Genomic DNA, 26,637 nt, shown 5'->3' with positions numbered 1-26,637 from the left:
TTGTAAAAGATAAAAAGGCATCTTGCAGGAATTCTTGTAGACAATTTGGTCTAGATCATGTGTCACAGATACATGCAGATGCAACTAAAAATAAGAACCAAAAATAAATTGAGGTATGACTAGAGCTCTGAGGGATAAACTCAGAAAAATTATATTTCATTAAAAATGGTGCTTAGAAACTTTACATAGAAGAAAGTACCAATTTAACTATGTTACTGAATTCTCTAATTAAATGCACTAGTTAGAAATTTGTTACAATTATGGTAGTTCTCAGGATGCTGTGAGAACCTTTTCTACCTCTAAACCAACTAAACACCAACTGCATTATCGACTAATCATAACATTACTTTGCAGACCTTTCCTTTGCTTCTACACTATCCAACACCACTGAGTCATCCAGACATCTTTGGAGAAGGGCAATGTGTTTATTCTGTGACAATATCTATGCTGTTATTTAATTGTCACAACTCTATGAAAAGTTATCACAAGTAGAATTACAGAGTCATAGCATGGTTTGAGTTGGAAGGGACATTAAAGCCCACCTAGTTCCAATCCCATTGCCATGGGCAGGTACACGTCCCACTAAACCAGGTTGCTTAAAGCCCCATCCAAACTGGTCTTAAACACTTCTAGGGATGGGGCATTCTGTGAAACCTGTTCATCTTTAAAATGAATTAAACTTTGAAAAAAATATTTCTAGTGAATGGATGGGTTTGGAATGTGGTTAAGCATGGTCTGGGCCCAGCACTTGTATCTAAATTGAGGATGTTTTATACAATAATAGAAATATCTGAAAGCACTGAAATATGCATTCCACTCACAGAATCCAGTAGCAATTTATAGTTCAAATATTATGAGCCTGTATTTCCTGTGTCTCACATTTCAAGTAAAAATAAATAAATATATAAATGAAAGAACAACATATCACAGTGAAGTACTTGAACAGTTGTCTCCTCAGACTCTTAGACTTTCTATGCACCACATGGATTTTAATACCTTTAGTATCAAGCCCAGGTCTTTCCATACATTCTATTTTGACTTCTCCATGAACTTTTCTATTTCTGCTTTGGGGGATTCAGAATCTACCTTTTTTTCCCTACAAGTTTTTCACTGTCCATAAATAGGATAGGTGGCTACTTCAAGTGAGAAAACTACCTTTTGCATAGCTCTTTACTTATCTATATATAGTCTCGTGGCTGAAAAGTTTCACATTACTGCACACTTCTTTTCCATGGGTTTTATTGGAATTTGTAATATTGAATAGGTAGGAACACATAATTAACTATCTAGTCTGACATTAGAAAATTTAAACTTTCTAATATACATTACTTCAAACAACAATCTTTGCTTAAGCTGTTTTTGGGAAACAGCGCAAGTTCAGACCTCAACATGACTATCCATCTTTCAGAGTAGCCTTAAATATTGACTCCTGTCATTGCATCAAATGCAATTCCATTTTCACCATAAAGCACATGGACACCAATTCTAAAAGTTATAAATGAGATGCAAGGATTATTTTGGTTTAAATTATTGCAAATATCTGATTTACAAAATAAAAATCTAAAGATAATATAGATTTATGTTTATATGGGTGTTACTTGGTGAGGTTTAAAATATCTACCACCTAGCAGCACGAAGTGGTCACCCAACGTTATACCAACTGTGTGTTAATAGTGTTAGTTTAAAAACCAGACAGCTGTCAAGAGACTGTGTACATCTTCTGTATAAAAGATATCTCTGCCTATCTATGTACAACAGTCACTAGCACTTAAAAATTTAGGTGTGGATTATACCCAGTAGGAAAGTGTCAAGGTTAATATTCCAAATGAGTTATGAATCACAGAAAATGATGCTGAGCTTGAATAATTAAGTCTGAATATCAGTCCAGGAAAAGCATAAGGATATAAAATTATATTAAAAAGATTAATTTACTAAAAAGATCAATATCATTTTCACTGAAAAATTATCCCAGGAAGATGGTGTAGTTTATGAGTAGGATCCTTGTTCTGTGTAAATATTGCAACAGCTTGTTGGCCAGAAAATATGGACAGGTAGAAAACTCTGGGAGCTGATCTACCACTATAGGTCACTTTCAGTGGTGAATTCCTCTTATTTCCTTACATCTGGTCTGAAACTAGAAACAGCACTGTGTAGATTGGATTGTTTAAATAAATTCTCGTTACTGTTGCTTTGATCTCTGTCTTGTGTAATCTGAAACAATTTCAGAGTAAGTGCTGAATCCCTTTCCCACACACGCTGCAACTTTTAAACCCTAGATATTGAATCACTTTCAGAGTTCCTAAGTTCATAGTACAATTTTCCTGAATCATTACAGAACAGTGACAGAAAACTTCCACATTATCCAAGCACAAAGGGACCATTACTACCCTGCTGTGAGATACAAAAAGCAAAATGGACTCTACAGCAGGGCCATCTCCTTGCTTATTTCTATGAAGAAGTGACTGTTGTTTTCCTTTCAAAAGACTAACTGGAGCATAATTTTTTGGTATCTCTGGAGGAGACAGCAGGAAGTTAGAGGAATAGCAGGAAGATAGAGGAATAGCAGGGAACTAGGGCAGAAATGACAGATCACAGAGGAAGACTGTGCTATTATGCTATGTCCACATGGTTTGCATTTTTATTAGAACTGTATTTAGTGACATTACTAGAGCTGATTAATCCCATGAAATGAGTATGAACAATTTGACATGCACTGTCATTAAAACTCTCACTGTTAGACATTGTTCAAGATAGCTGCATTTTTTTCCTTAAATCAAGGTTTTACACTAATGCTTGAAACATGAAGCAAACATCCAAACAGATAAAATATTAGAAAAAAAAAATATCCACAGAAGGTCATTATGTAATAAAAAACCTCTTGATATTTCAAAATCTGACTCATTAGTTTTGTATTTTGATTGGAGTCAACAACACTGAAACAGAGAAAAAGCAGTAATTTAGTAGTCTGTGTGCCTGGCAAACTCTAAGCAGAGTAGTTGTGTTTTATTTTTGATCCCTTAAGTTCTTTTAAAATTGTTTTTAAAACAGCATAAAGCTCCCCATGCTTAGCTATCTGTGTTTTCTGAATAGTTGCACCCTTCAGTGTTACATTGAACAACAGCCTGTGTTCACCTTCTCATGAAAACTGCAGGAGTAGACTAAGTACAGACATAACTCTCCACAGTCATCCAAAACATGATCTCAAATTTCCATTTTAACCTCATTTAAAATCTTAGCTATATTTTTTTTTCCCTTCTGTGGTTAAAATTGACTGCTATCTAACTCTGGGAATAGAGCTTGTACAAAAGATGATATATAAAGGAAAATTCTGTGGTATAACACTACTAGTATTTTAAATGATAAACAATGAAAACTATTTAAAATATCTTCTTTAGATCACTTGGATTATAAGCATACTACCCTTTCCTTCCTTCTTATTTTCTTATAAAAACAAAGCCTTCTAAACCTATTTATTCTCTTGAATGAATGAAAAATACAAGGAAATTAATTGCCTGTAAATATTGACAATCAAAGCTGGTTATCATTGCTTACCTTACAAAACTACCAAACAGTAATTTGTTTTTAGTGGCAAGCCCACTCATTATTATATTGTTTTTCAATTATTTCTGTATACTTTGGTTAATTTTCAACCTGCAGTATTCTTATACAGCTGAAACTAATAGACATAGCCCATGTGGCCATACTATCATTTCAATCTTTATTCTAAATAAATGAACTTCTTTCTCGGGATGTTTTCTGTTTCAGTCAAAATTACAAGATGGCTGCATTATTTAAAAAATCTGGATCGCTTCAAAAATATAAAAATACAGTACATTGGAAGCAAAGGTCAATGCCTGCATTCATTAAAGTCAAAAGTGAAACTAATATTGCTAAATATGCATTAGCATAGTTCCTGAGGCCAAAGTAAGGGTCAGTTTTATTTCTCTGTGAATTACAGAAAGGAAAAGGTTTACTAGTAACTTCAAGAAACATTGGTGAATGAGCTGGCTACTGTAGCGTATGAAATTGTACACATTTCAATAAAAATATTAGAGAATGTATTCCTCTGGCCTTTGTTTAGCTCTCACAGATCTGTAATAGTAGTAATTCTTAAAATTTAGGGTCTAAGGTCTAAGAAACATTGTTTTTGTCATGCATCATGTACCATCATAGAAGCTTCCAAAAGAAATAATATTGCTAAAGGACCTATTGGTCCAACAGGTTCACAGGAACTAATGTATTTCCAACAGATCTAAACTGATCATTTAAAACTATTAAGTAGCTAGGAAAAAAGTATATTATCATGTGTGCACCCAAGAGTCCTTCTGGAGTTCAAGCAAGAAGATACAGAGCAGCTGGGAAGAAACTTTCTAAAATAGCCATTACTTTTGCTATAGAGGCTATATCTACATTTAAACCTTTGAAAGACTTTCAGGAAAAGTTTCTGGAATATTAATCATGGGTTAGGAGAGAAAAGGTTGTCATGAATCAAAATGTGCCTAACAGACAGAAAACAAAGTGATAAAACAAGCAGCCTATGACACCTGAAAAAAGTCAATAGTAAGATACCTTGATTCAACTCTTACTAAGTCCCTTGTTATTTTAATAAAATTCCTTTAATTTTGGAAGTGGAGAGAAACATGAAAACTAAGTATGACACAGAGTATCATAGGTTGATCAAATTCAGGAGAAAAGATAATGGACTTCACACCAAGAGGCAACAAGATGCAAGTTCAAATTCTGTATAAAAATGTTCAGTGTAATGGACATTAGAGAAAAAATAACTGGACTAGAGTCTATGTTCTTAGCTATTCATAACATAAACTTAATTTTTATGCTTCAGAAAAAAAAAGGATGTATGCAAAGACTAAAGTTTAAAGCACATCTGTAATCAATAAGGTAAAAAGACAACGGATAGGAAATAGAATGAAGTTGATAACATAAAAATTAAAGTATGTAACTGGAAAGCAATATTCATGGCAAACGCTGAAAGGCAAAAACTGGTCAAGCTATTTTAAGAAATTTTTATTGCCAAATAGCAATATTTCATATAAGAAAATGAATATGAATAAGAAAATAAAAAGAACATGAAATGAGGTGCAATAGAAAACTCATCAGGTAAGACTGATGAGAAACTGACAAGACAATTACTTTATGAATGCGCTAATAAGGCGAAAGAGGGACAACAAAAATATAGAAAACAAAGGTAAGATAAGGAAGATATAAATAAGTTATTCCTCCTTTAACAAAGAGGAAATAGTATAAAACTTCAAGCATATGTTCAATGAAATCTGCAACAAGTGAAAGCACTGTCTTCTATACTATAAATTTACTTTCTAAAGAATTTAGACTGAGAATTTAGAACAACTCAAATGGACCTTCATATTTATATGGTGAAAAATTATGCTAAATGCATAATGCTAAAAGCCTTTGTGGAAAGTAAATTGCCAAAATTTGTGTCTTAAACCAAGGTCATCCTACAGATTAGGAGATTTTCTTAGGGATCTTCTTTATTCACCACAGCTCCTGAATCTTCCTCTGAAACTTCTGATCTTGACTGTCAGAAAAAGGAAACTGGAAAGAGAGGACTGTTTTAATTCATCACTTCTGCATATGCATGTCTTCTAAGAAAAGGAAAAACCAGACTATATATTGACAGCAATTTGTTAAACACTATATTAGCTTTGGTTTCTGATTTCAAGGGATATCCAAATTTATGGTGACTGTTCCACAGTCAGAATCCAGGCTAATAAAGCTCTCAATGTCTCCTTTTTTGGCATTCAGTCTTGCAGTGCAAGCCTAACTCTCCAAACTCCTCTTAAATTTTGTTATTGGTACTGATTTGGCTGGATATCAAGAGAAATTAGTGAGTACAAATTGTGGAGAGCTGTAGAGAGCTTTTGATTTAGGGCAGAACCAATTATTGCTGAGTATACTGCTCCAGCTCTGACAAGAGTGTTAAGTGGCTTGATTCATATTCACATTCATAAAGAACTCATATACAAAAAGGTAAGTGACTCAGATTGTCTAGCAGACAGGAAGAAAGGACATGCATGTCTCTCAGTTTTGCAGACGAAGCAAATTCCTAGTGCATGTATACATGAGCACAACTAGCATAAATACTGCTTTTTTTTTCTTTTTTTTTTTTTTAGGTATATTGTTACATCAGGGCCTGAGGTTTATGGACTTCACAGGTCTGATTTTTATTAAATCCACCAGAGATGTACAGGGCTCAGAGCTTTAACACACCTCACTGTATAGACTATTAATATGAATAAAACCTTATGTACAAAAATTACTAATTATGCGGTTAATTTATCGTTTTCACTTCTGTCCTTTTGCAAATGATGCTTAATATACATGTTAAATTGAGGACTGGTACAGAGATGGAGAGAGTGGAAAATAAAACAAGATTAATTGTATTTTAAAATTGTAAATGTATATTCAGTTAATTGCACAGGTCTGCTGATTTATTTTTATTTTGTTAAAAAAGTCTCAATAATTATTTTTTCGTATATAGTGATTATTTTCTTCCCCATCATTTATTACAGTACTTGCTAGCATAGCGTAAGAGTCAACTGTAAACCACACTATAATTCATTTAAAAAATAAAAAGCTCTACCATTCCCCAGGTAACCCTATCAATCAGATTTTTATTAATTCAGGTAAGATCTATTTCAAATTGCTCCCCACTCTGTAAGTATGAACACAAAATTTTGCAAAGCTTAATAGAAAAGACTCTATTCAATCAAAATGTTCCTCAGGAAGGCATATTCCCCAGTGTATTTGTGTTCTTTTTTCCTCCTTGTCATTTATCCTATGTCTTATGTCTGGCATCCTGGAAGGCAAATATTTTTTAGAGCTTCTAAAACACCTCAGGCTGTGCCTACAGCTACATATATGTAACCATATGGTTCCTTAATTACTTAAAGCACTATGTAAGGCCTAAGTGCTAATGTTTAAGACAGATTTCATTCTGGTGTTAGCCCAAGGGGACCCATTTGATAGTCCGTAACCTCATGACTTTGGCATTACTTGTGTTGCTTGGGCAGCAATTCCTTTGTAGCTCTCTTAAATCTAAGGGTCATTTCTCAGAAAGATACCTGCTGACTAAAAGCAGTGGAGTCTTCTCACTTAAAAACCTCACTGTATTGTTATTGCTTACAGTGTATGTCTTTCTTTCTTCCTTTTTGCAGTATTGCAGACAATAGAAAACTGATTCACCCAGAGAGGTTCATGCAGCTATTCAGAGGGACCATGACAGGCTGGAGAAATAGGCTGACAGGAACCTCATGAAGTTCAGCAAAGGTACACATCAAGTCTGCATCTGTGGAGGAATAACCTCTTGCACCACAACAGGCTGGGGACTGACTGTCTGGAAAGCATCTTTGCAGAGAAAGACCTTGGGGTTTTGGTGTATGACTACCTGAACATGAGCCAGCAATCTGCCCTTGTGGCAAAGAATGCCAACATCTGTGTCTGCCTTAGGAAGAACATTGCCAGCAGACTGATCTTTCCCTTCTGCTCCACTCTGGTGAGACGCACCTGGAGTGCTCAGTCCAGGGCAGGGCTCACCAGTATGAAAGAGACATGGACATGGAGTGAGTTTAAACGTGGGCCATGAAAATGGCTAGATGGTTTCCATATAATCTTCCAACATGCAAGGAGGGGCTGAGAGAGCTGGGTCTGCTCAGGCTGAAGAAGAGAAGGCTCAGGAGGGATCTCATCCATGTATATTACATGAATTTACCTGAGTAAAGATGAAGAAGCCACCTTCTTTTTATTGGTGCCCGGTGACAGGACAAGAAGCAATGGGCACAGACTGAAACAAAGGCAATTTCATTTAAAGCATAAGAAAAAGAATTTTTATGGTGAGGCTGCTCCGGTATTTACTGGAGCAAGTTGTCCAGAGAGGCTGTGGAAGCTTCATCACTGAAGATTTTCAAACCTCGAGTCCTTGACTGGACAGAGCCCTGAGCAATCTTCTCCAGCTGACCCTCCTCTGCGGGAGGTAAGACTAGAAACTTTGAGAGGTGCCTTCTAGTCTCAACTATTCTGTGACTTAAGTCACAACTTTAGTTCTGCAATACATTTTTTTTAAATAACACCTAAAGGCAATTTGCTTCTTTCTCCTCACAATTAAAAGTGGCAAGGTTGGCAACTCAGTTTACAAAAACTGCTGGGTTTCTTTGGTCTTGTCCTCTGAAATATGAAGGGAAAACAAATTAAACAGACATTTCCCAGTGAAAGCATAAAGGGAACTTTGCCTCTGGTACAAGGACAGAATATTCCAGAAATATTGCTAATATTTCATTAACAATAACAAAACTAAGCATTTCTTTCATATTTTAATGAGATCGAAGATTATTAAAACCATTTTAATGTTCAATTTCTTAATGCTATGTGTCCACAAATTGCACACTGGAAAATACTGTTTTCTTTACTTTGTCAAAGGTAATCCTTTATTTCATATTTAACAATGTTGTCAATCTGTCTTTGATTATGAACAGTCCCTGACTGAAAGTTATAACTAGTCCCTGTCTGAAAGTTACCATGTTACCAAACAATTACCATCACTGCACCCTTCTTTCTCTAGTCCTGTTGTCTATTCTTGTTCTGCCTGTCTCAAAAACACATTGCTGACAATAATTTTGTTTATTTCCATGCTAGGACCACGTTCTCAAAAGTATCTAGTTGTATATTACATTCCTGCTGACCAAAGGTCAGGGATATCAGAATGGACAAAATGAGAAAGGCTATTTGCTAAGCTAGAATTTTTCTTTCTACATGATCACTATATTGCAATAAACAGTATCTTTCAGTATTGTTGGGTGATATCACAGGGAGAAAGTGTATTGCAGACTTTAAACACATTTTAGTCCTTCACAGAACAAACAGAATTTGGAGTATTAATTTTCTTGAGACTAAAAGAATATAACTCTCCTTCTAACAGAAGTCTCTCTGTTTTCAAATCAGTCCAACTCAATAGTATGCATTATTTTCAAAACTGATCATTAATTCAGAATTTGTTTCTTGAAATCTTATCCTTCTCTGGATGTTGTGGAACTTGCCCATCCCAAACTAAATCCAACTACCCATTATTCTTTTCTAATTTAACACTCTTTTTCTACATTTTCTGTAATGAACACAGTGCTGGTTCTCCCATCTTCTCTATAACCTCTGTGTGATCTCACTTACCCTGTTGCATTTAGCCTACATTTAAGATTCCTGATGGCTCACATGGCTCAAAAACCCCATCTTTTTTTTTTTTTTTTTTCTCCATTCCATTCTGCTCTCCAGCCTCTAGCCGTGACAGTATGAACTAACATCTTTCCAAAGTTGAATTTCTGGCCAGTTCAAGTGTATATTTTATAGTGTTAAATATATATATGTATTTTGGTTGAGCTGATGTATTTGACAAGTAAGCCCCTTATTTTTGTTGCCTATGTTTGGATTTAGTATGACAGCTATGAGCAGTTTTTTATTATTTAAAAATTGAATTTTGAACTTTTTGACCCTAGAGTATATTGCAGTTTTGGAACAAAACCAAGGAAATATTTTCTGAAACAGTTTTTTTTTTTTTTTTTTTTTTTTTAATAAAAATCAGAGAATGTTCACCTTTATATATTCCATTGTAACCTCCATGGACTTCTCCAGAACTTGAGATTTCTTCAATGTGAGCCCCTTGGTCAGATGAAAAGTATATAAGAGTTTTATTTCTCAGATTATACTTTTCCAGCACATTCAGAATCTGCCCTAGAAGCAAACAAACAAACATATTTAATGTCTTTGGGAAGCTTTTTTCATTAACTTTGGCAAGTACAAACATTTTTGTCTTTGTGCTTTTTTAAGATCGTTACCATAAAAACATTATTATACATAGCAATTGGCAACATGCAGTATACAGTAGGGGTCAATTACACAAGGCCCATTGCAGTCAAGACTATGGTTTGATTGCAGCAGGGATTCTTGAAGTATAAAATGAGAGGATTTGTGCACATCAGAAAAAAAAAAAAAGGGCTGATCCACAGAGAGCAAGTGACCTTTGGAAGCAGTTGCTCACAATCAAGGAAACCCCACAGCAAGAAGATTCAAACCACCGAGGATATCTGAAAGAGTCTCAGCATGCAGAACAGAGCTAACCGTTTTGGGGTAAAGCTGTGCTGCCTAGCAACCTATAGAGGCAGCATGGCAAAAATCTCAGTATGAATGCTAGAATTCTAAAAACAAACAAACAAACAAACGAAAAAAAACAAGTTAGTATATGGAATGCCTCTGCTGGTGACATGGTTTCATTAGCTACACTACTAATTAGTCATTAATGTGTTGTCACACAAGAGTAGACATCAACTAAACTCATAATATACAAGGTAATAAACACACAGACGTGCACATATTTAAAAGAAGAATCCAATCCATGGGTGTGTTCTGAAACTCCAAGGCACCATGGGCTCACATTTCATTTACACAAAGGGCTCCTTACACTACCTTGGCACAGAAGCAGAGCCTTGCAGTGCACATAAATTACACTTAAACCTATTTAGACTGTTTTTTGTTTTGTTTTGTTTTGTTTTGTTTTTAAAAAAGAGCTTTTCTATGAACGAGAGTGAAGCCACTCTTTCAAACTTGCTACAGTGAATTTTATACTGATTAGGAATCTAAAATTACTGGAACTGGAAACTGACCAAAGTGTAAGAATATACTTCACGTCAGCCTGCAAATGAGCTTAACCTTGTTCTTCAGGGATCCCAGACCATATAAAGATAATTCTGTCTTTACTACCATTTTCTCTTTATCCCTTTTACTTAAACATCCAAGTATGGTCCAATTTGAATGTTAATTTTGATTTGTCCACCTGTCCACTAAGAATTAGTTCATCAGTGGATGCTCAATTACCGTGTCAAAGAGAATGAGATAAGAACTTTGAAATACAGAGCCTTCGTTAACTATTTTCAGATCAGTTCTGTTGTCTTCTCCTCCTCTAGATAAGGAATAGTTATCTCACCTAATTTCTAATCACTTGGTTTTTAATGTTGCAGCATTCTAAAATTGCCTTGTTAAAAAGGTTGAGTGTCTCCATTTCTTATCAGCTTAAAGGAAAGGGCCATAAATAAACATCAGCAGTTAAATACCTGTTGGTCATGTTTGTAAACTAGGAGCAAAGAAATGTAAGAATAGGAGAATTTGATTATGCATGTTCTGAAACTTCATGGTAGCTGAAATTTCCTCACAGAGCTGAGGAAAATCTTTTACAAAGGCTGACATTTTAAAGTTGGTTGAGGGAAAATCAAGCAGATCTATCTGACAAGTCATTTACTTGCTTAGCAGGTGGACTTAGTGCCAGGAAAGAAAGAGGCAATCTTCCATTAGCTTTTCAGATCATTTGGAGGTTGTACTTGCTAAGTAATAATAATATCCCTTGGAAAGGTGGCAAAAAGGTGGCAAAAAAAAAAAAAAAAAAAAAAAAAAAAAAGTGGTGCATATAGATAAATGAGGACATGATGTACAGGTATTTGGCCATATGACCTTCAGAATTCCCTTCCAACCTGTATCAACCTGAGATTCTATGGTTCCATGACAGTAACAACAAATGGGATTGCACAAAGAAAGAAATGTGCAATGAAATGAGCAAATGCATTTTTATTTTTTTTACCTAGTTTTCCTTGATCAAATTGGATTTTCAAATTCATCCTGTAAATTAAGCAAAATGAAAATAAAATAAGAATTCCACTTGGAGTACATTACATTAAATGATCTCTGGTGATCAGAGACACCTGCTGTCATTCAATAATGGAAATTCTGGTTTCCTAATTAATCTGGGAAAAATGAGAAACAATGAAAATGTTCTCATTATCACTATTAATTAAATAAACAAAACAATCATCATTATGATTTTTTTTCCCCGTAACAAGGCTGAGGAGCTTGACTTGGCCTGAAAACAGAAACAAAAACAAAAGACAAAACCTATAAAAAACCTCATCCAAAGTTTCTTGAACTCTATGGCAGAACTTCCATTTACTTCACTTGGATTTTTATACAGCAGAAGGATCAGCTAAATCAGGGTTAATTACTAAATGCTAAAACGACAACTTAATTTAGCAACAACATTGTTCAGAACAGGTGAACAAATATTGGCAATTCAAATACCACACTATTGTCAGAGAATGGTGCTCACAATGCACTGACAAAAAAGCAAAACTTAAGTTTCTGTTTTCATCCTGAACACTGACACCTTCTAGAATAAATAAGCAATAAAGTGTGTGCTACCATGAGATAAAGACACATTTAAATGCACTTGAATGATATGGTTACTGTTGACACATGCAAGACATTTGCTTATTAGCATTTCTAAATGGTAACCAAAACAGAGGAAAAACGCAAAGAATGCTCTGTGAACAGATATCTTTGACATACTGTCATGTATTATATCAATTTTGAAAGGAAATAGTAAAAAGTAAGCAAAATACAGCTTTTGCTGTTTTCTTATGTCTTTCTTGACTCTAACTCTTACTATTCCACTTGTATAATTTCTTCATATTTCACTGAGACTTTAGAATTAAGCTAAGACTGATAAACATTCCTGGGTAATTTCACTTACTAAAGAAGGAGGATTTTCACTTTGCCTGTTTTAGCTGCCTAACTTTGTAAGAGGTGAATCACAACTGCAAAAAGGCCTTTTTTTTTACCCCATGCCTTAAAAAGAGGAGACAGGCAACTAGCTCAAAAGTAAATGTCTTCATATTATTGATAAAGGAAAGCAAGATGAATCCTACCCGAAGTGTAGAAATGCAACTATGTGAGTAACATTTTTATGAGTGTGGTTAACAGATAAATGAGGTCTGAGTAAGAGAAGATGGTAAAACTGTATTGCTTCACACATAAAATATGACTGGATGTATATCATACATCATGTGCTCTTGAATTACAATAGGGCTTTTGCTGGCTTAGCCTATCTTTTGAATTCCATTGCTAGTTGCAGAACAAAATACAAATGTAAAAAGAGTTTGTAGAAGTAAAGAGATTATCCAGAACATGAAACTATAGGATAAATAAGTCAAAACACTGGGAAAACTATAGCTCAGTTTAAGCAATGATGGTTTAATATCCCCAGTGTAGGCAGTAACTAATAAAAATTGAAAAATTCTTGATCAAAAAAACTGACTTGTTCTAAAAAAATAACAGCTGTACTGATCTCTGCAAATACCACTATTTACACTTTTCTGGTTTGAACAGAAAAAATTTTTAAAGACAACATTCCAAACAACAGAATCAGTCTAACACTGCATATATCAGAATCAATCTAACTGCATAATTTCTGAACCTACTGAACAACTACACTTTAAGTGCAACTTTTTCCTCCTATTGCCATTCCAGGAATACATACTCCAGGTGGCTAACATTGGAGCAGACAAAGGCATTATATCATTGGACACTACTCTTTCATTTCTATATTTTAAGATACAAAATAGACTAAGGACAGCATTAAGATGTTGCTTGTTTCAATTAATATACTAACAATCCAAAATTTAAGTAAAACTTCTTCCAAAATATACTGAGGACAGCTCTCTACATTCTATTCTCCACTCTTGCTTCAAGCTATGTTAAATTATAGAGTTGTTTCATTCTTTAAGTGAAAATGCCAATTTCAGTGGAGTGATAGCCATGTGAAAGTGATAAGAGCAATTGACTCTGCTCATTAGTAGGAAACTGCAAGTGCCATGCCACTATTCAACTTGTGTAACACAGCATAAATGGTAGCCGAGCCAGCCTATCTAATGCTGAAATTAATTTCTGGAGTTTTGAACCACATAAGACTCCCACTGAATTCATGTACATTAGGTTACAGGGTTTATAAACAATGACTATTCATTTGAAAACTAGGTACAAACACTGAAAAACAATACAGTGTTTAACAATGCATTAATGATTTGGAAATCTGTTCAAAGGTTTAGTCAAGCAAGCATATAAAAAATGTATTTGCTTCATAAATTAGCTTACTGTAATTTGAAGTCAATGGGACAGAAGTATTATCAGTATTAATTTGAAATAATGTAGTCTTGCTGAAATTATTAAAAACAAAACAAAACAAAACAAAAGCTCTAGAATATAGAATACCTCTGTGTGATCTGGGCATTAGGAAAAAACAGTCTCTCCACTCATTAGGAAAGCTTTAAAACAGTATGCCTGATTCAAAGAAACAGCAGGATTCAGAATGAGGGTTAAGGATGTCTCAGGACACCATAGTTGATGGTAAAGGAAATTTTTGTAAATAGAACATCTTATTCCACTCCAGCAGATTTTCACATGACTGTCATGCCAATAAGGTAATTGTAAACTTGAGACAATTATTGGACAAAGACTAATCTAGAAAGATCAGCCATCAAATCTCTTCCTACAAGAGGCAGATTTTTTTCCTTTAGTTTATGTTTCAGAATTCCCTTCTGATACTAATGCTTCCTTTCAAATACCTTCACCGATCAGAATCACAACTAAGTTGTAGACTGATGAAGTGGCTTACCTCTGTGAGTGGCAAGCTAGGAGTGCTTTGAATACATGCATAACCTCTTACAAATTACCCCAACATGCATAAGTATCTGGAAGCCCGTATTCCTCCCAGAAAAGATATTGATGTCATTCAGTTACATAGCTTTTAACATAATAAACTCCTTGGGATCTTATGCCTGGTATAGAAATTAAATTTAGGTAATTCCACAGTTCATCATCTCTTCCAGATTCAAAGACTTTCACCTTATGGAGACTTAACGTTGCAATATCTGCAAAACATCATTCATAAGTTAACAAACATTTTAATCTCTATGTTGATTTTGTATGAAGAAAAAAGAGACTTCATTCTTTAATGGACCAATCTGATTACGAAATACACTGACTAAAACCTTTGTATAAAAGCCAGCTTAGTAACTAAGACCAACACATCCATATCTTAATTTTAGCTTTTGTACATTTCAGGTTATATATATGCAAATGTTTCTGTGGTATGCTTACAGCCATCCAGTTTCCCCTTGATAAATATGTAAATCAGTTTGTCTTTGCAGTGGGGAAGTAATTATGACTTTCAGACCTACTCATTGAGCACAACACTTGAGGTAAAGATAGAAAATAATAAAATCACTGACAGCAAAACAAGACATTGTTGCACACATGGTGAACAGTATATAAAGTCTGCATGAAACTTGTTTAACATTCAGAGCTAGAATACAACCACTGGAAAGTGGAAATTCTGTGTTGAAGCAATAGATGGTATTATGGAACATTATCTAGCCCATCAATAGAATACACTCACCTAAGATGACTTGTGATTCTATATAGAAGGAGCATTAAAATATGAATCTCAAAGGCGAGAGTGAATAATAGCTAATATAACTGACTAGAACAAAAAGAAAATACAGAACTAATAGTAATACATATAATTCCTGGGGAAAAAAAAAAAAAAAAAAAAAAGGAAAAAAAAAAAAAGCAGAGTTTAGATTCAGCAGAAAATCTTGAAACAGTCTCACTTTGCTATCGTTATTTTTGAAGTTATGCAATAGAAACAGTCCTTACAATCTGGTCTTTTTTAAAGTACAAAGCTGGAATCTTTAATATGTCAAGTTCCTAATACTATTGGTTAGCTGGATCCTCAATGTCTACAGGACATTATACCAAAAAACTACCATCTGATTCTGAAAAAGCACATCTGTATCAGTGTTTTAATTACGATCAGGAATGCACCTTTGTTGTAAATATAATCATCACCACTTAATATACTTCTGTTTGCATAGAAAAGCTCTCTGATTCTGTGACCTGTATTCTTTCAAATTAACTACATGCAAGGAAGGATTCCGAGACTGCACCTAAGTGCAGTCCTACTGTGGAGGTATTCAATCTATAGAACCACAGTAGATCTGGTCTGAAGTAGTAAATTTCGTTTCTCTTCTGGTGTGCTGATGTCTCTGGACATTGAGCCCCCATCAGTAACTATTTCACTCCACTAGTCTCCTTCTGTTCTGAAACATTCTGAATTCTTTTCACAATGGGGGAAAGTGAGGCAATTGCCTCAGATTCAACTATCTACAACATAGGGTAAATTACCATTCAAATCAGTAGTGGTTATGTCCAGGTAGCCTGCAGAATATCAAAAGCTTCTCTCTCAGATTCCACTAGACACAGGCTGAGACAAGAATAATCAGTTTAAGGGCTCAGAGAATGGCCATCTTCTAGAAAATCATCACATTAAGTGGTGTGGGGTCAGTTAAACTATCAGTACATATTTGCTTAGTGTTTGGATTTGGATTGTCTTGTAATTGTGGCTTGTGACTGTTTATACAGCCTTATAAGTATAACGTGTCTTTCAGACCCTCAAGATAGATTTTCAGCATAGTGCACAATAGATCAGGCATGTATTGCTTAGCAACTATGAATAAATCAACCAATTTTTTGACTTAAAATTAGCATAAGATACATTTTCCCAAGAGATGAGTACTATATTGCTTATTTTCTTATTCTCGTAGGGTTCAACTTATTTTGTAAATGGGAAAGTTGGAACGATCTTTTGCATTTATGGAAATACATGTGGGTAAGAAAGCTCAGGTTTAGATGTGGTTATGGAGGTTGGGAAGACCTATAAGTACAGCTGCAATATTGACAATGCAGTATAGCAAGGGTTTCGTAGTTACATCAGTACCACAACACTAGTGATAAAGTTTGGGGGATTATTAAAGGTCAAAAGGATAAGTATTTGGTTATTAATACTTAAATTAGCTAATAAATGCACTGCTTGAAATTCAGTTTTAGACCTTACATCTGTTCTACACAAGGCTAATGTAAATCTTATTTTTTAGCCTGATTAAAATGCTAAAATATGAGAGATGGTCATGCAATTTATCACATTTACATTTTACAGGACAGCTATGATAACTGCATTTTGCATCTTTATTCTGCACACATCTGAGAATAAGATGCTATTTCACACATACAACTTAAATGCATAATGCAAAAGACACTGTCTATTTCCTTGCTCCAAGGTCTCCTGGGTTTTCTTTCAAATTTTGGAAAAGATGTCTTTGCGTAAGACCTAGGCAATCTGCAATGACAACCTAAGGATACTATTCATTTTTGAATTAAGACTGTCAGGTGAAGTTAAGGCTTCCACTATTTGATTATTTCAATAAATGCTGATGGTGATTGAGTCAATAATTGAGGAGTGATAAAAGAAACTCTTCTCTGTATTTTCAAAGGTTTAAACTTTTATTAATGTCAAAGTCAGTTTTAAACTGAGTATGTGTATGTTCTTAAATCCAAATGCATAATGCCAAAAATTTGTCAGATTAAAGTATCAAGAATTTAAAACGGGGTAAGTAATTTAACACCACATTTAATTCTCTGCACCTTTTTGGAAAAAAAAAAAAAAAGAAAAAAAAAGTATATGTCAGTGTCTTTGTTTCATTTTTATATTTTTTATCAAACAGAACTGGAACTGACATAAAATTAGTTGACATTAGAACCTACACATTTTTTGTCTTTCAGCAGACAACCTTTTTCATCTTTGTAGAATTTGGGAACTGGACTTAGAAATCATACACCATAAGGCAAACAGGATTTTTATCAAGCTCGAATTAGCATTTGTCATGAAATATTAATTATTTTAATTTCCAGGCTTTCTGGTTTTAGTTGTTGAATTCCAATCTTACATGAAGGCAGCTGTGCATTAATTCAGCCACAAAACAGAAGATTCTTCCCTTCTTCTCTCTCCCCCCCTCAACACGATATCTTTTTTTTTTTTTTTTTCCTACATCACCATGCACATTTGCCAATTCACTTCTCAAACAGCATTTGGGTAACTTGGTGCCTTTACTGCCTGCTAAGTATGACTAGAAACTTGAAGCCTACTGTGTAATCACCATCTCTAAACCACACTACCTGAGAATGAATCTCTGTACAGACAATGTTAATACCAATAAGAAAGAAAGCCTGACTGTGAAAACTGTTCTCAACACAATTTTCCACCATAGAATGTAAACTCCAATCTCTCTTCCATAGATGACACTAGGAACTCTGGGAGGGGGGAAGATCAAGTAAATTTAAGGTCACAAACCTTTATGATTCTTTTTTTTTTTTTTTTTTTTCCAAATAATTCTCTCTCTCTTTGTGTGTGTGTGTGCATGCATGCGTGTACATGTTCAGTATGACAGTATTCATAATGATTTAAATTTCTGAGGATACTGTCAGAAGGGAAGATAAATAATTTTTGTGGTCACCCTCATTGATAATAGATGATTAGCTCAAAAGACTGCTCATTGGCTTATGAAATGGGACATCGATTCCTTAATTCATCTAAGTGCTCTTGAAAAAAATATTTCAGCCTATTAGGAAAGAGCTTCTGTTAACATTTCACAGTAGTATTAAGTAGCATACAAAAGATATCTACAGTAAAAAAAAAAAAATCTGCCTTTTTCTGGTCTAAGGCTTGGGGAAAAGAATTATGTCAGTCTCATCTTAAATTGGTTTGGAACAACATGAGGTCTCTGCTTAGGCCAAGATGCGTTCAATGCCCCCAAAACATGGTGGAATGAGAGCCTTGAGATCATCAAGCCCACTTCTTTGCCTTTTCTCTGTACAAATACTAGGTGTCATTTGGTTTGCAATGGAAAATTACAAAAAATAGTTAGGAGACTTTGTGCATGCAAGACATATTTCTGAAAGAGCTCTGCTTTGTATACCAGGATCACAGTAAGATATGCTTTTTAGGATAAATATGAAAGTTGAATTCAGAGTGAGGAAGGATAATTCACATAGCAACACCATGTATGAATTGAAATATTAACACAGATACAAGGCACAAATTAATCTAACTGCAAATCTGGGTAAAGGAGAGTTATGGCCAAGGTAAACTCTCCAAGCCATAGATGGGAACCATCCAATGGAAGGTCCCAAACAGCTTATTTTTTACTTATGGGAATGGTATTATTCCTATGGATGGAGAGGCAGGAACAGGGTCAGTCCCTCCCTATTTTTGTATATATTTTTAAAGGACTAGTTCTTTCTGAACCTGTAACATCAAACCTATGGAAGCTATATACAGAAACAGGAGAAGTACCCAACAGCAAGTAGATTTCTGCCCTCAAAGGTATCAGAGAAGCATAGCTAGCTGTACTTAGAACTGATTATCCTTAGCAAGACTCAGCAATTAAATATCACAACAGTAGGGCAGAACATTTGTGTACATGTTTCCAGGTCGCATATTTATTACACCAGTGTCTCCTGCTTAAAACGATTGTTTTCTATTCCCTTACTGTGTATTCCTAAGTTTAATAAAGAACAAGGGAAATAATTAAATGTCACATCAGAAAGTCAGCTTATGTTCTGTGAAAGAAATGGGATATTATTATCCAACATCTTCTGTTGAAACAGACCTCAAAGTTCTCTTTACCTGTTTAAATCGGTCATCTACTTTTTATGAGAAGCACCTGGGGGTTATTGCAACTGCCGGTTGATGAACTACAACAGAACCAAACAAAAGTTGAAAATGACTGAGAAATCTGGGATATGGGGCTCGATTATCTCAGCTCTAAATTGGCAAGAACAGTTAGGATAATATTCCATAGAAATGTTTGAAGGACTTTTTTAAGGACACCTGCCAATTTTATGCCTTATTAAAAATTGTACTGGGTAAAAAAGCCATTGTAGTAGCACTCTGCTCTTGATACCATGCTGAGGATGTTCAGCTTGTCCTGTAGGATGTGTTGTGGTAGATACAAAGGAACTTGTATTATATTTAACCCTACACTGAACCATGTCTTTTTATAATGTTGGGCACTTTGGCCCCAGTCAAGACTTCAAGAGACAGATGGGACATTTCATCCCACTTTCAGCTGCACAGACATCATCCTTACTTTTGGCTTTGGTTTTCTCTCTAATTTTCTGCTAATGGACATTTGACATTTGAATGTAATTGCTCCCTGCCTGTGAGTTGCTGGCAGCCACCTCTGCTTTCCTCTTTTTCCTTGCTAGCTGTTGCTAGCAACATACTTAACACTGTCTTGCACATATTAGAAAGGTGCACTGTTTGTTTACTACCTTTCTGACAGCGTGGTTATGCTATTAAAGAAAATATATGTTTCTTCTATTACAAGGTTTTCACTTTTTTTTTTTTTTTCCCTTTCGTTAAAACCAAATCCCTAGTAAATACATTTTGTTTGAAAGGTTGTGTTGACATTTTTTTCAACAATCACAACCTTTTCATACCATGGTTGTTGACTTCATATCAGCCCAGTTCCACTGACTTAAGGCAGTTACATAATCCTACACAAACAGAAGACCTACTTCAACATGATTAAAAGGAACAGATATTTTTCAGGATATTTTGCAGGTCTTCTTGCTTACTGGAGTGAACAGTTTCTTGTTTTCCAACCAAGTCCCTAAAAAAAACTCTTTAAATGAAACAAAACAAAATAAAACAGTGTGGAGGACCTGGATATCTGCCAACTAGAAACACATATTGTTACATAAAGATCCCGATATTCTTCATTTAATCTCATTCTCTGTATTTAGCAAGCTTCCTTCTTCAGCTCCTGGGGAAGAATAACTAATACATAAGTTGCATGGAACTGAACAATATTTATGTATAAAAAGAAAGGTTAATTTAAATTAAAAAAAAAAAAATGTTCTGTTGGCTCATCTAAAAAAATACACCTTCATAAAGGAGATGTAATAGTAAAGACTGTCAAACTGATATCTTCCTTTTAATCTCAATTGTATTACAGCTTTTATCCTCCTTCTTAAAGGCTAGTCTTTCCAAAACTGCTTAAATAATGATATTCTGATAAGCTACTATCAATAGAGACTGATCATTGCAAGAGATGACAAGTAATGAAAAGAAGCCAAGCGTGTGGGGGAAACAGTGTGATCTCCTCTAACAATCCATTGGGAGAACTGGAAAAGAGAAACCACAAATAAATAAATAATATCAATAAAAGAATAAATTATCTGCTTGTGGTTTATGAGGAGCTGGCAAAAAAGGCCAGATTCTAACCTTAGATGAAAGTGCATCTCTCACATAAGTAGAAATTTCTTTAAAGGAAGACAAAACCAGGATAGTAGATATGGAAATATATAAATGTTATCCTGACTACTTATTTCAATGTGACTTTTCATATCAACATCGGAGAGAGGAACTTGGTGTCAATACCCCATTTTTAGACCACTGTATCATAACCATATTTCTGTATGCATACTAGTGGATGGGTCATTATCACATTTGACATCTAGGGAAAGAAAAGAATCTAACAAAATGGAATGAAGTCTCATCTTCAGAGATGCTAACAGACCTACCATACACATGTTGTTAACTGCCATTTCCCGACTACCCCTGAAGTAACTCGATTATGTATGCAAAGACATTTATAAAAAGAAAAGTTCTATTTTCAAACCTCATTTATCAAAACCCCGATACTCTTAAAATACTTTATATTATTTTATTCCTTGTTTCTTTCCTAAAGGAAATGCTATTTACTATTTAACCCTAATTGCAGGTTGTAGGTTTTTTTTTTTTTTTTTTTTTCATTAAAGGCTTCTTATGGACACAACTCGTGAGCAATCAGAGATTTCCTTATCTGACATCAGAAACTCTAATTTCAGATTTACAAAATTCAGACTTAAGGGGCCTCAGAACTTTTTAAAATGTTCACCTTAAAAAAAAAAAAAAAAAAAAAAGTAATGACAAAGGCTCATTATACTTTTTAGTATTACACATCAAATGATTCTGAAAGTTCCAGTATATGATGATTTAACAAATACAAATTATGTTTATTCATATCATAAATAAAGAAAAAAAAAACATATTCATTTTTACTTGCTTGATGTGTCTACTGTTTGGTGATGCCCAAATCAACTCTACTTTGGATTAGAAAGGCAAACTTTGAAACCTTTCACACAGCCATACACTAAACACTTAGTTACACATTTCACATTGCCAAAAATAGCACTTTCCATTACTTTGCTAGAAATATGGAAAGACACTCTAAGCTACTCATTTATCGCAAACACCTGGGATTAAGTTATATTTGGCTTTGCAGGAAGAAAAAAAAATCATATTGCTTTTCTGGGCTAGATCACTCTCTTCTTTAAGATTGACGCACATTTACATTTGTATTATTCCTTGCTTGCCTGCTTTGTTTTAAAATTCCAGTCTGATTTAGAAATTGAAATTAAATCAATTGCTAACACACAAAGAACTCTGCCACTAAACTAAAACCTAGGAACCTAAATCTTTTATTGTCATAACACAAAAGTGGTCCATCCAGCAGGTTTTTGAAAGGACACTTGCTGCAAGAGCAAGATGCTTCTCCTCTTTTTCTTCTGTTCAACCTTGCTATGCTTTCCCTGGAGGGTGCTCTTTTGGTAGCAAAAAGCTGTGAGATGCACTGAAGCTGCTGAATACGACTTCATGCTGGTCCAAGGTAGGGATTGATTATCCTGGAGTTTCTCTTCTATCATCTTGAGAAAACAATTGAGCCCTTAGGGGTCAGGTGTTCCTTTGGATATTGAGCTTACTACTCGAACATAAAAACTGTTGGGTTTTCTCAGGGTTGCTACGCCATGCTTTTTCATTACGATATATCACGCACAAAATTTCCATTGCTGGGTAGGGAGGGGGAATTGTTTAAAAAGAGAAACACGAGCATACAAAATACAAGAACTAAACTAAAATAAAGAGAAAACAAAAAGAAAGCTTTTAAAATAGTAAAAACAAAACAAACAAACAAAAAACTTGACTAAAGTAAATGAAATATGCAAAAACAAAACAAAACAAAACAAAAAACACAATCATAATAGCATTAAAAAATAAAGGCAAAAAACAACATCAACAACAAAAAAGTAAGAAACCATAATAAACATCCATTTTTTATTTTTTTTTCCTAAGCCTGAAATGAAACATAAATGTTTTATTAAGACTGGACTACATGAACTTAGAGTTCTTTTCCAACCGGAATGATTGCATGGTTCTATGATTTTGCAATCAAGCTGTGGGGGAAAAAGCTGGAGAAGACCAAAGTTGTCACCTTGGCAGCCTGTCCTTCACTAATCACAGCATCATTACTCTAGTGCTTTCCCTAACTTTAAAAACTCCATTAAATATCTGCTGGTGCAATGAAAAAAAAAAAAAACAAAAAACAAAAAATATAAATCAAACCAAACCAAAACCATCCCCCAAAATCCACAATTTTCTGCAATGCAAAATACACAACTTCTTTCTAAAAGAATAATGATCTTTGGTAGTATTACCAGCCTGCCCATTACTTAGTGTTGTTGTTTTAGCAGTAAAATGTATTATTGAAAAAAAATAAACATAGTCAATAAAAAGGCAGTTCTACTAACCTCATCAAAAAGAGCTTATTAATACTAGGAATTTGAGTCTTGTGATTCTGCAGTTTGAAAAGAAATTTCAAGTTCATGGCTATTGACTAATAGGAACCAGACTGTCAATGAATAGTCACAGAATCACAGAATGGTTTGGGTTGGAAAGGACCTTGAAGCCCGAAGTTCCAACCTCCTGCCATGAGCATGGACACTTCCCACTAGATCAGGTTGATCAAAGCCCCATCCAGCCTGGCCTCAAACACTTCCAAGAATGGGGCATTCACCACTTCTCTGGGCAACCTGTTCCAGCCTCACTATCCTCACAATAAGTAAGTTCTTCCTTATAGCTATTCTAAATTTATCTTTTTTTAGTTTAAAGGTATTCCCCTTTGTCCTATCCCTACACTCCCTGATAAAGAGTCCCTCCCCAGGTGTCCTGTAGGCCCTCTTTACGTATTGGAAGGTTGCTATAAGGTCTCTCCAGAGAGACCTCTCTTCTCTAATATGAAGAACCCCAACTCCCTCATCCTGTCTTCATAGGAGAGATACTCCAGCCCTCTGATCATCCTTATGGCCCTCCTTTGGAATTGCAACTTACAACACAGAATTGATATTGTCCGAAGTCTTATTGTATGATTATTGTAACACAGAGAGTCAGTTCCCATCTTTGTTAACAGTATGGTCTCAAAATAACAAATACATTTCAAAAGAAGCATGAAAAAAAATCATCTCTCTCTCCAAAAGATAGCAGTCATGATTTTAAAAAGAACATCTGGGCTTATCAGCATCACCACTGAAACAGAAATGCACATGGTCAGTCTTTATTTTCTTAAAGAAAATAAAAATCAAATTCTCAGTTAAATGAGATGCAGCCAGCTATGAATAAAGGGTAAAAGGCTGCAAGACGTTTTCTGTATCATCACAGAAATTGTTCGTGTAATTGTAGTTTATATCTTGATGAAGATAGTTAGTTACCTTTAAAAAAACCAACAACTTATTTTCCATGACCAGAAGAAATTCTGTATTCCCAAGACAAGGTGCACATTCTAATTTTTTCCCAGCTCCAACATGGATCAAGCCTGGGAAAGACAAATGACTTGTTTTCTCCTCTCTCCTACTGCTATGCCAGGTGAGTGTAAATCCTAATGCTTTACTATAGATCCAGAGCTGGATTAGTGGGTTACTGGCAAGAAAACTCTTCCCCAGTTGGTAAATCTGAATATCATCTTTGTGCTTCAGATTTTCATCTGTAGAACAGATTAATGAGATCTCCCTATCTTACAAAGACTTTGTGAAAATTCTTATTTGTGAATCTGTTATATGGTCTAGCGATGTGATGCCACAGAAAAGATGAGAGAAGTCAAAGAAATCTGTCTTCAAAACAGAACTTCAATAGTGTGTGTTAAATAAAATATGAGAATTCATATTTAACAATAACGAATACACCTACTGTTGAATAGCTGCTCATTAAGAAGGTACACTGTGATGATGAGACAGGGTTCCAAAGGGAAAAGAAATGACATGAAACCCATACGTTAAAAACTGTATCATAAGACACAAGCATAGGAGGATTGATTTTTCCTATCTTGGAGTACTGGACATTATAGCCTTATAATTATTTTTTTTTTGGTGCCTTTTCTGTGTTTGTATGAATGTTTAATAGTTATTCCTGGACTCTATCAGTTATATTGAGGCAACCCACTAAAAAACTATCTGAAGGTACAAGGAAAGGGTGTGGATGGGAAGGTTTAAATGCTCAGATTAAAAATTCTTGCTTTTAGTTTCTCTGTTCCTTTATTTCACATTTAGGCCTCCTTCATTGAGATGTAAGTTATACCAGCAACAGCCTTCACCTACTAGCTCAATTGCATTCTTTATGAAAACCGTGATTACATGCTCTATAAATAACTAGACAGATATTGCTTTCTGTACCAAGTGTTGAAGAAAAAGGATAGTAAAATCATGTTCATAAGTCAGTGCTGAAGGTTTCAGGTTCACAAGAGGGACACATTCTCCAAAGCGGGCAAAGAGAGCTGTAAATAATGTCCATCTCTGCCATTCCGATCCCATGCTCTGGATGACTGACTTGGTATACTCCTGTGGTGTTTCTCTGGGACAGGGCAAAGGTAATTCCTCTTAGCAGCTTCAAGTAATGATGCTAAAAGGGTTGTTATGCAGTCAAATTATCAACAAAATCTTTATTATCTTCCATTAAACTGTGTTCCTAGTCTGTATTTTGGAGAATATCTACAATTTGGCTAAAGTTAGCCCCATTCAATTTCCTCATTTCTCACTTCTCTTCAGCACTGCCTTTTTATGAGCAACCTTCATCAAGTTGCTATATTCCTATATTCATAGAAGCTGCTATATTCCTACAGGTTAGTTTTTGCTTAAAACTTTACTCTGTTCTTAATCCTACTTATAATGACTTTCCCCACCCACATAAAGCAAGGAGCAAAAAACCCATACCATTTATACATGCACTTAAACTTTAAGGTGAAAGGTTATACAAAAGTTTGGTAGCTCCTTTTACTACAGAATTTCATATCCTCATAGTATGGGATTCTCTTCTCCCTAGGTTACCTGAAATAAGCTTTGAGCTTTCTCTCACCAATAGAAATTTGCCTATCTCAAGAGCTATATATATATATATATATATTTTTTTTTTTTTCTAATTAGAGCATTTTGATCATAACATGAAATGTCATCTCACTCGTTTTCTATTAGGCCCAATTTTCAGAGGTTCAAAACTAATAGAAAAACTTTAAAATCCTGAAAATGATACAGTTATATTTTTGTAAAGTAAAATACATTACACGAATAATACATTAACACATTTTGTGCTGATAAATTAACTTGAGTGATATCAGATGCAAATGAAATCTGTTCAGCTGTTAGCAGCAAATTTTGAACAACACAGTGCTACTACCACAAGCTGCATCACACACACTGAAGTTTTCCATCATGGGGTATGCATTACTAAGACATTTAAACTTGACTGATTAAAAATGCTATAGGAATGGGTGCTTAAGATGTGCTTTGTAATCCTGTAAATAATGTTCCAAGGAGCTTTGCTGTGTACAAAGATGTAATATAGAAACAGGAAACTGTACTTAAGGAGGATTAGATAGCTCAGGAAGCTTATCATAGTGGAAATGTGAGCCTTTCATCACTTACTCACCTCTTAAATTCAGTCCTGTTCAGTAGTGACTGAAAGTCATTACTGCTTAGTGACATATGAAATGAGTTTGGGTTTTAGCCCAGATCATAACTGGAAAGCAT

At 34.7% G+C, this 26,637-nt stretch overlaps 1 protein-coding gene across 5 annotated transcripts in view; it reads right to left on the bottom strand.

Moving 5' to 3' along the window:
• STS (steroid sulfatase) overlaps positions 1-26,637 on the bottom strand; it is a 112,393-nt gene that overhangs the window by 35,899 nt on the left and 49,857 nt on the right. For all 5 annotated transcript variants that reach the window (XM_084293957.1, XM_084293955.1, XM_084293959.1 and 2 more), the window contains one exon: positions 9,619-9,756. In XM_084293957.1, the coding sequence (XP_084150083.1) occupies positions 9,619-9,756 (138 nt within the window). The remainder of the gene's footprint in view (positions 1-9,618; positions 9,757-26,637) is intronic.

Source organism: Netta rufina, assembly GCF_964035555.1.
Source record: "Netta rufina genome assembly, chromosome: 1".
Classification (NCBI taxonomy): Eukaryota; Metazoa; Chordata; class Aves; order Anseriformes; family Anatidae; genus Netta; species Netta rufina.
Note: the sequence above shows the minus strand (reverse complement) of the source record. Positions and strands in the feature narration are given on the sequence as shown.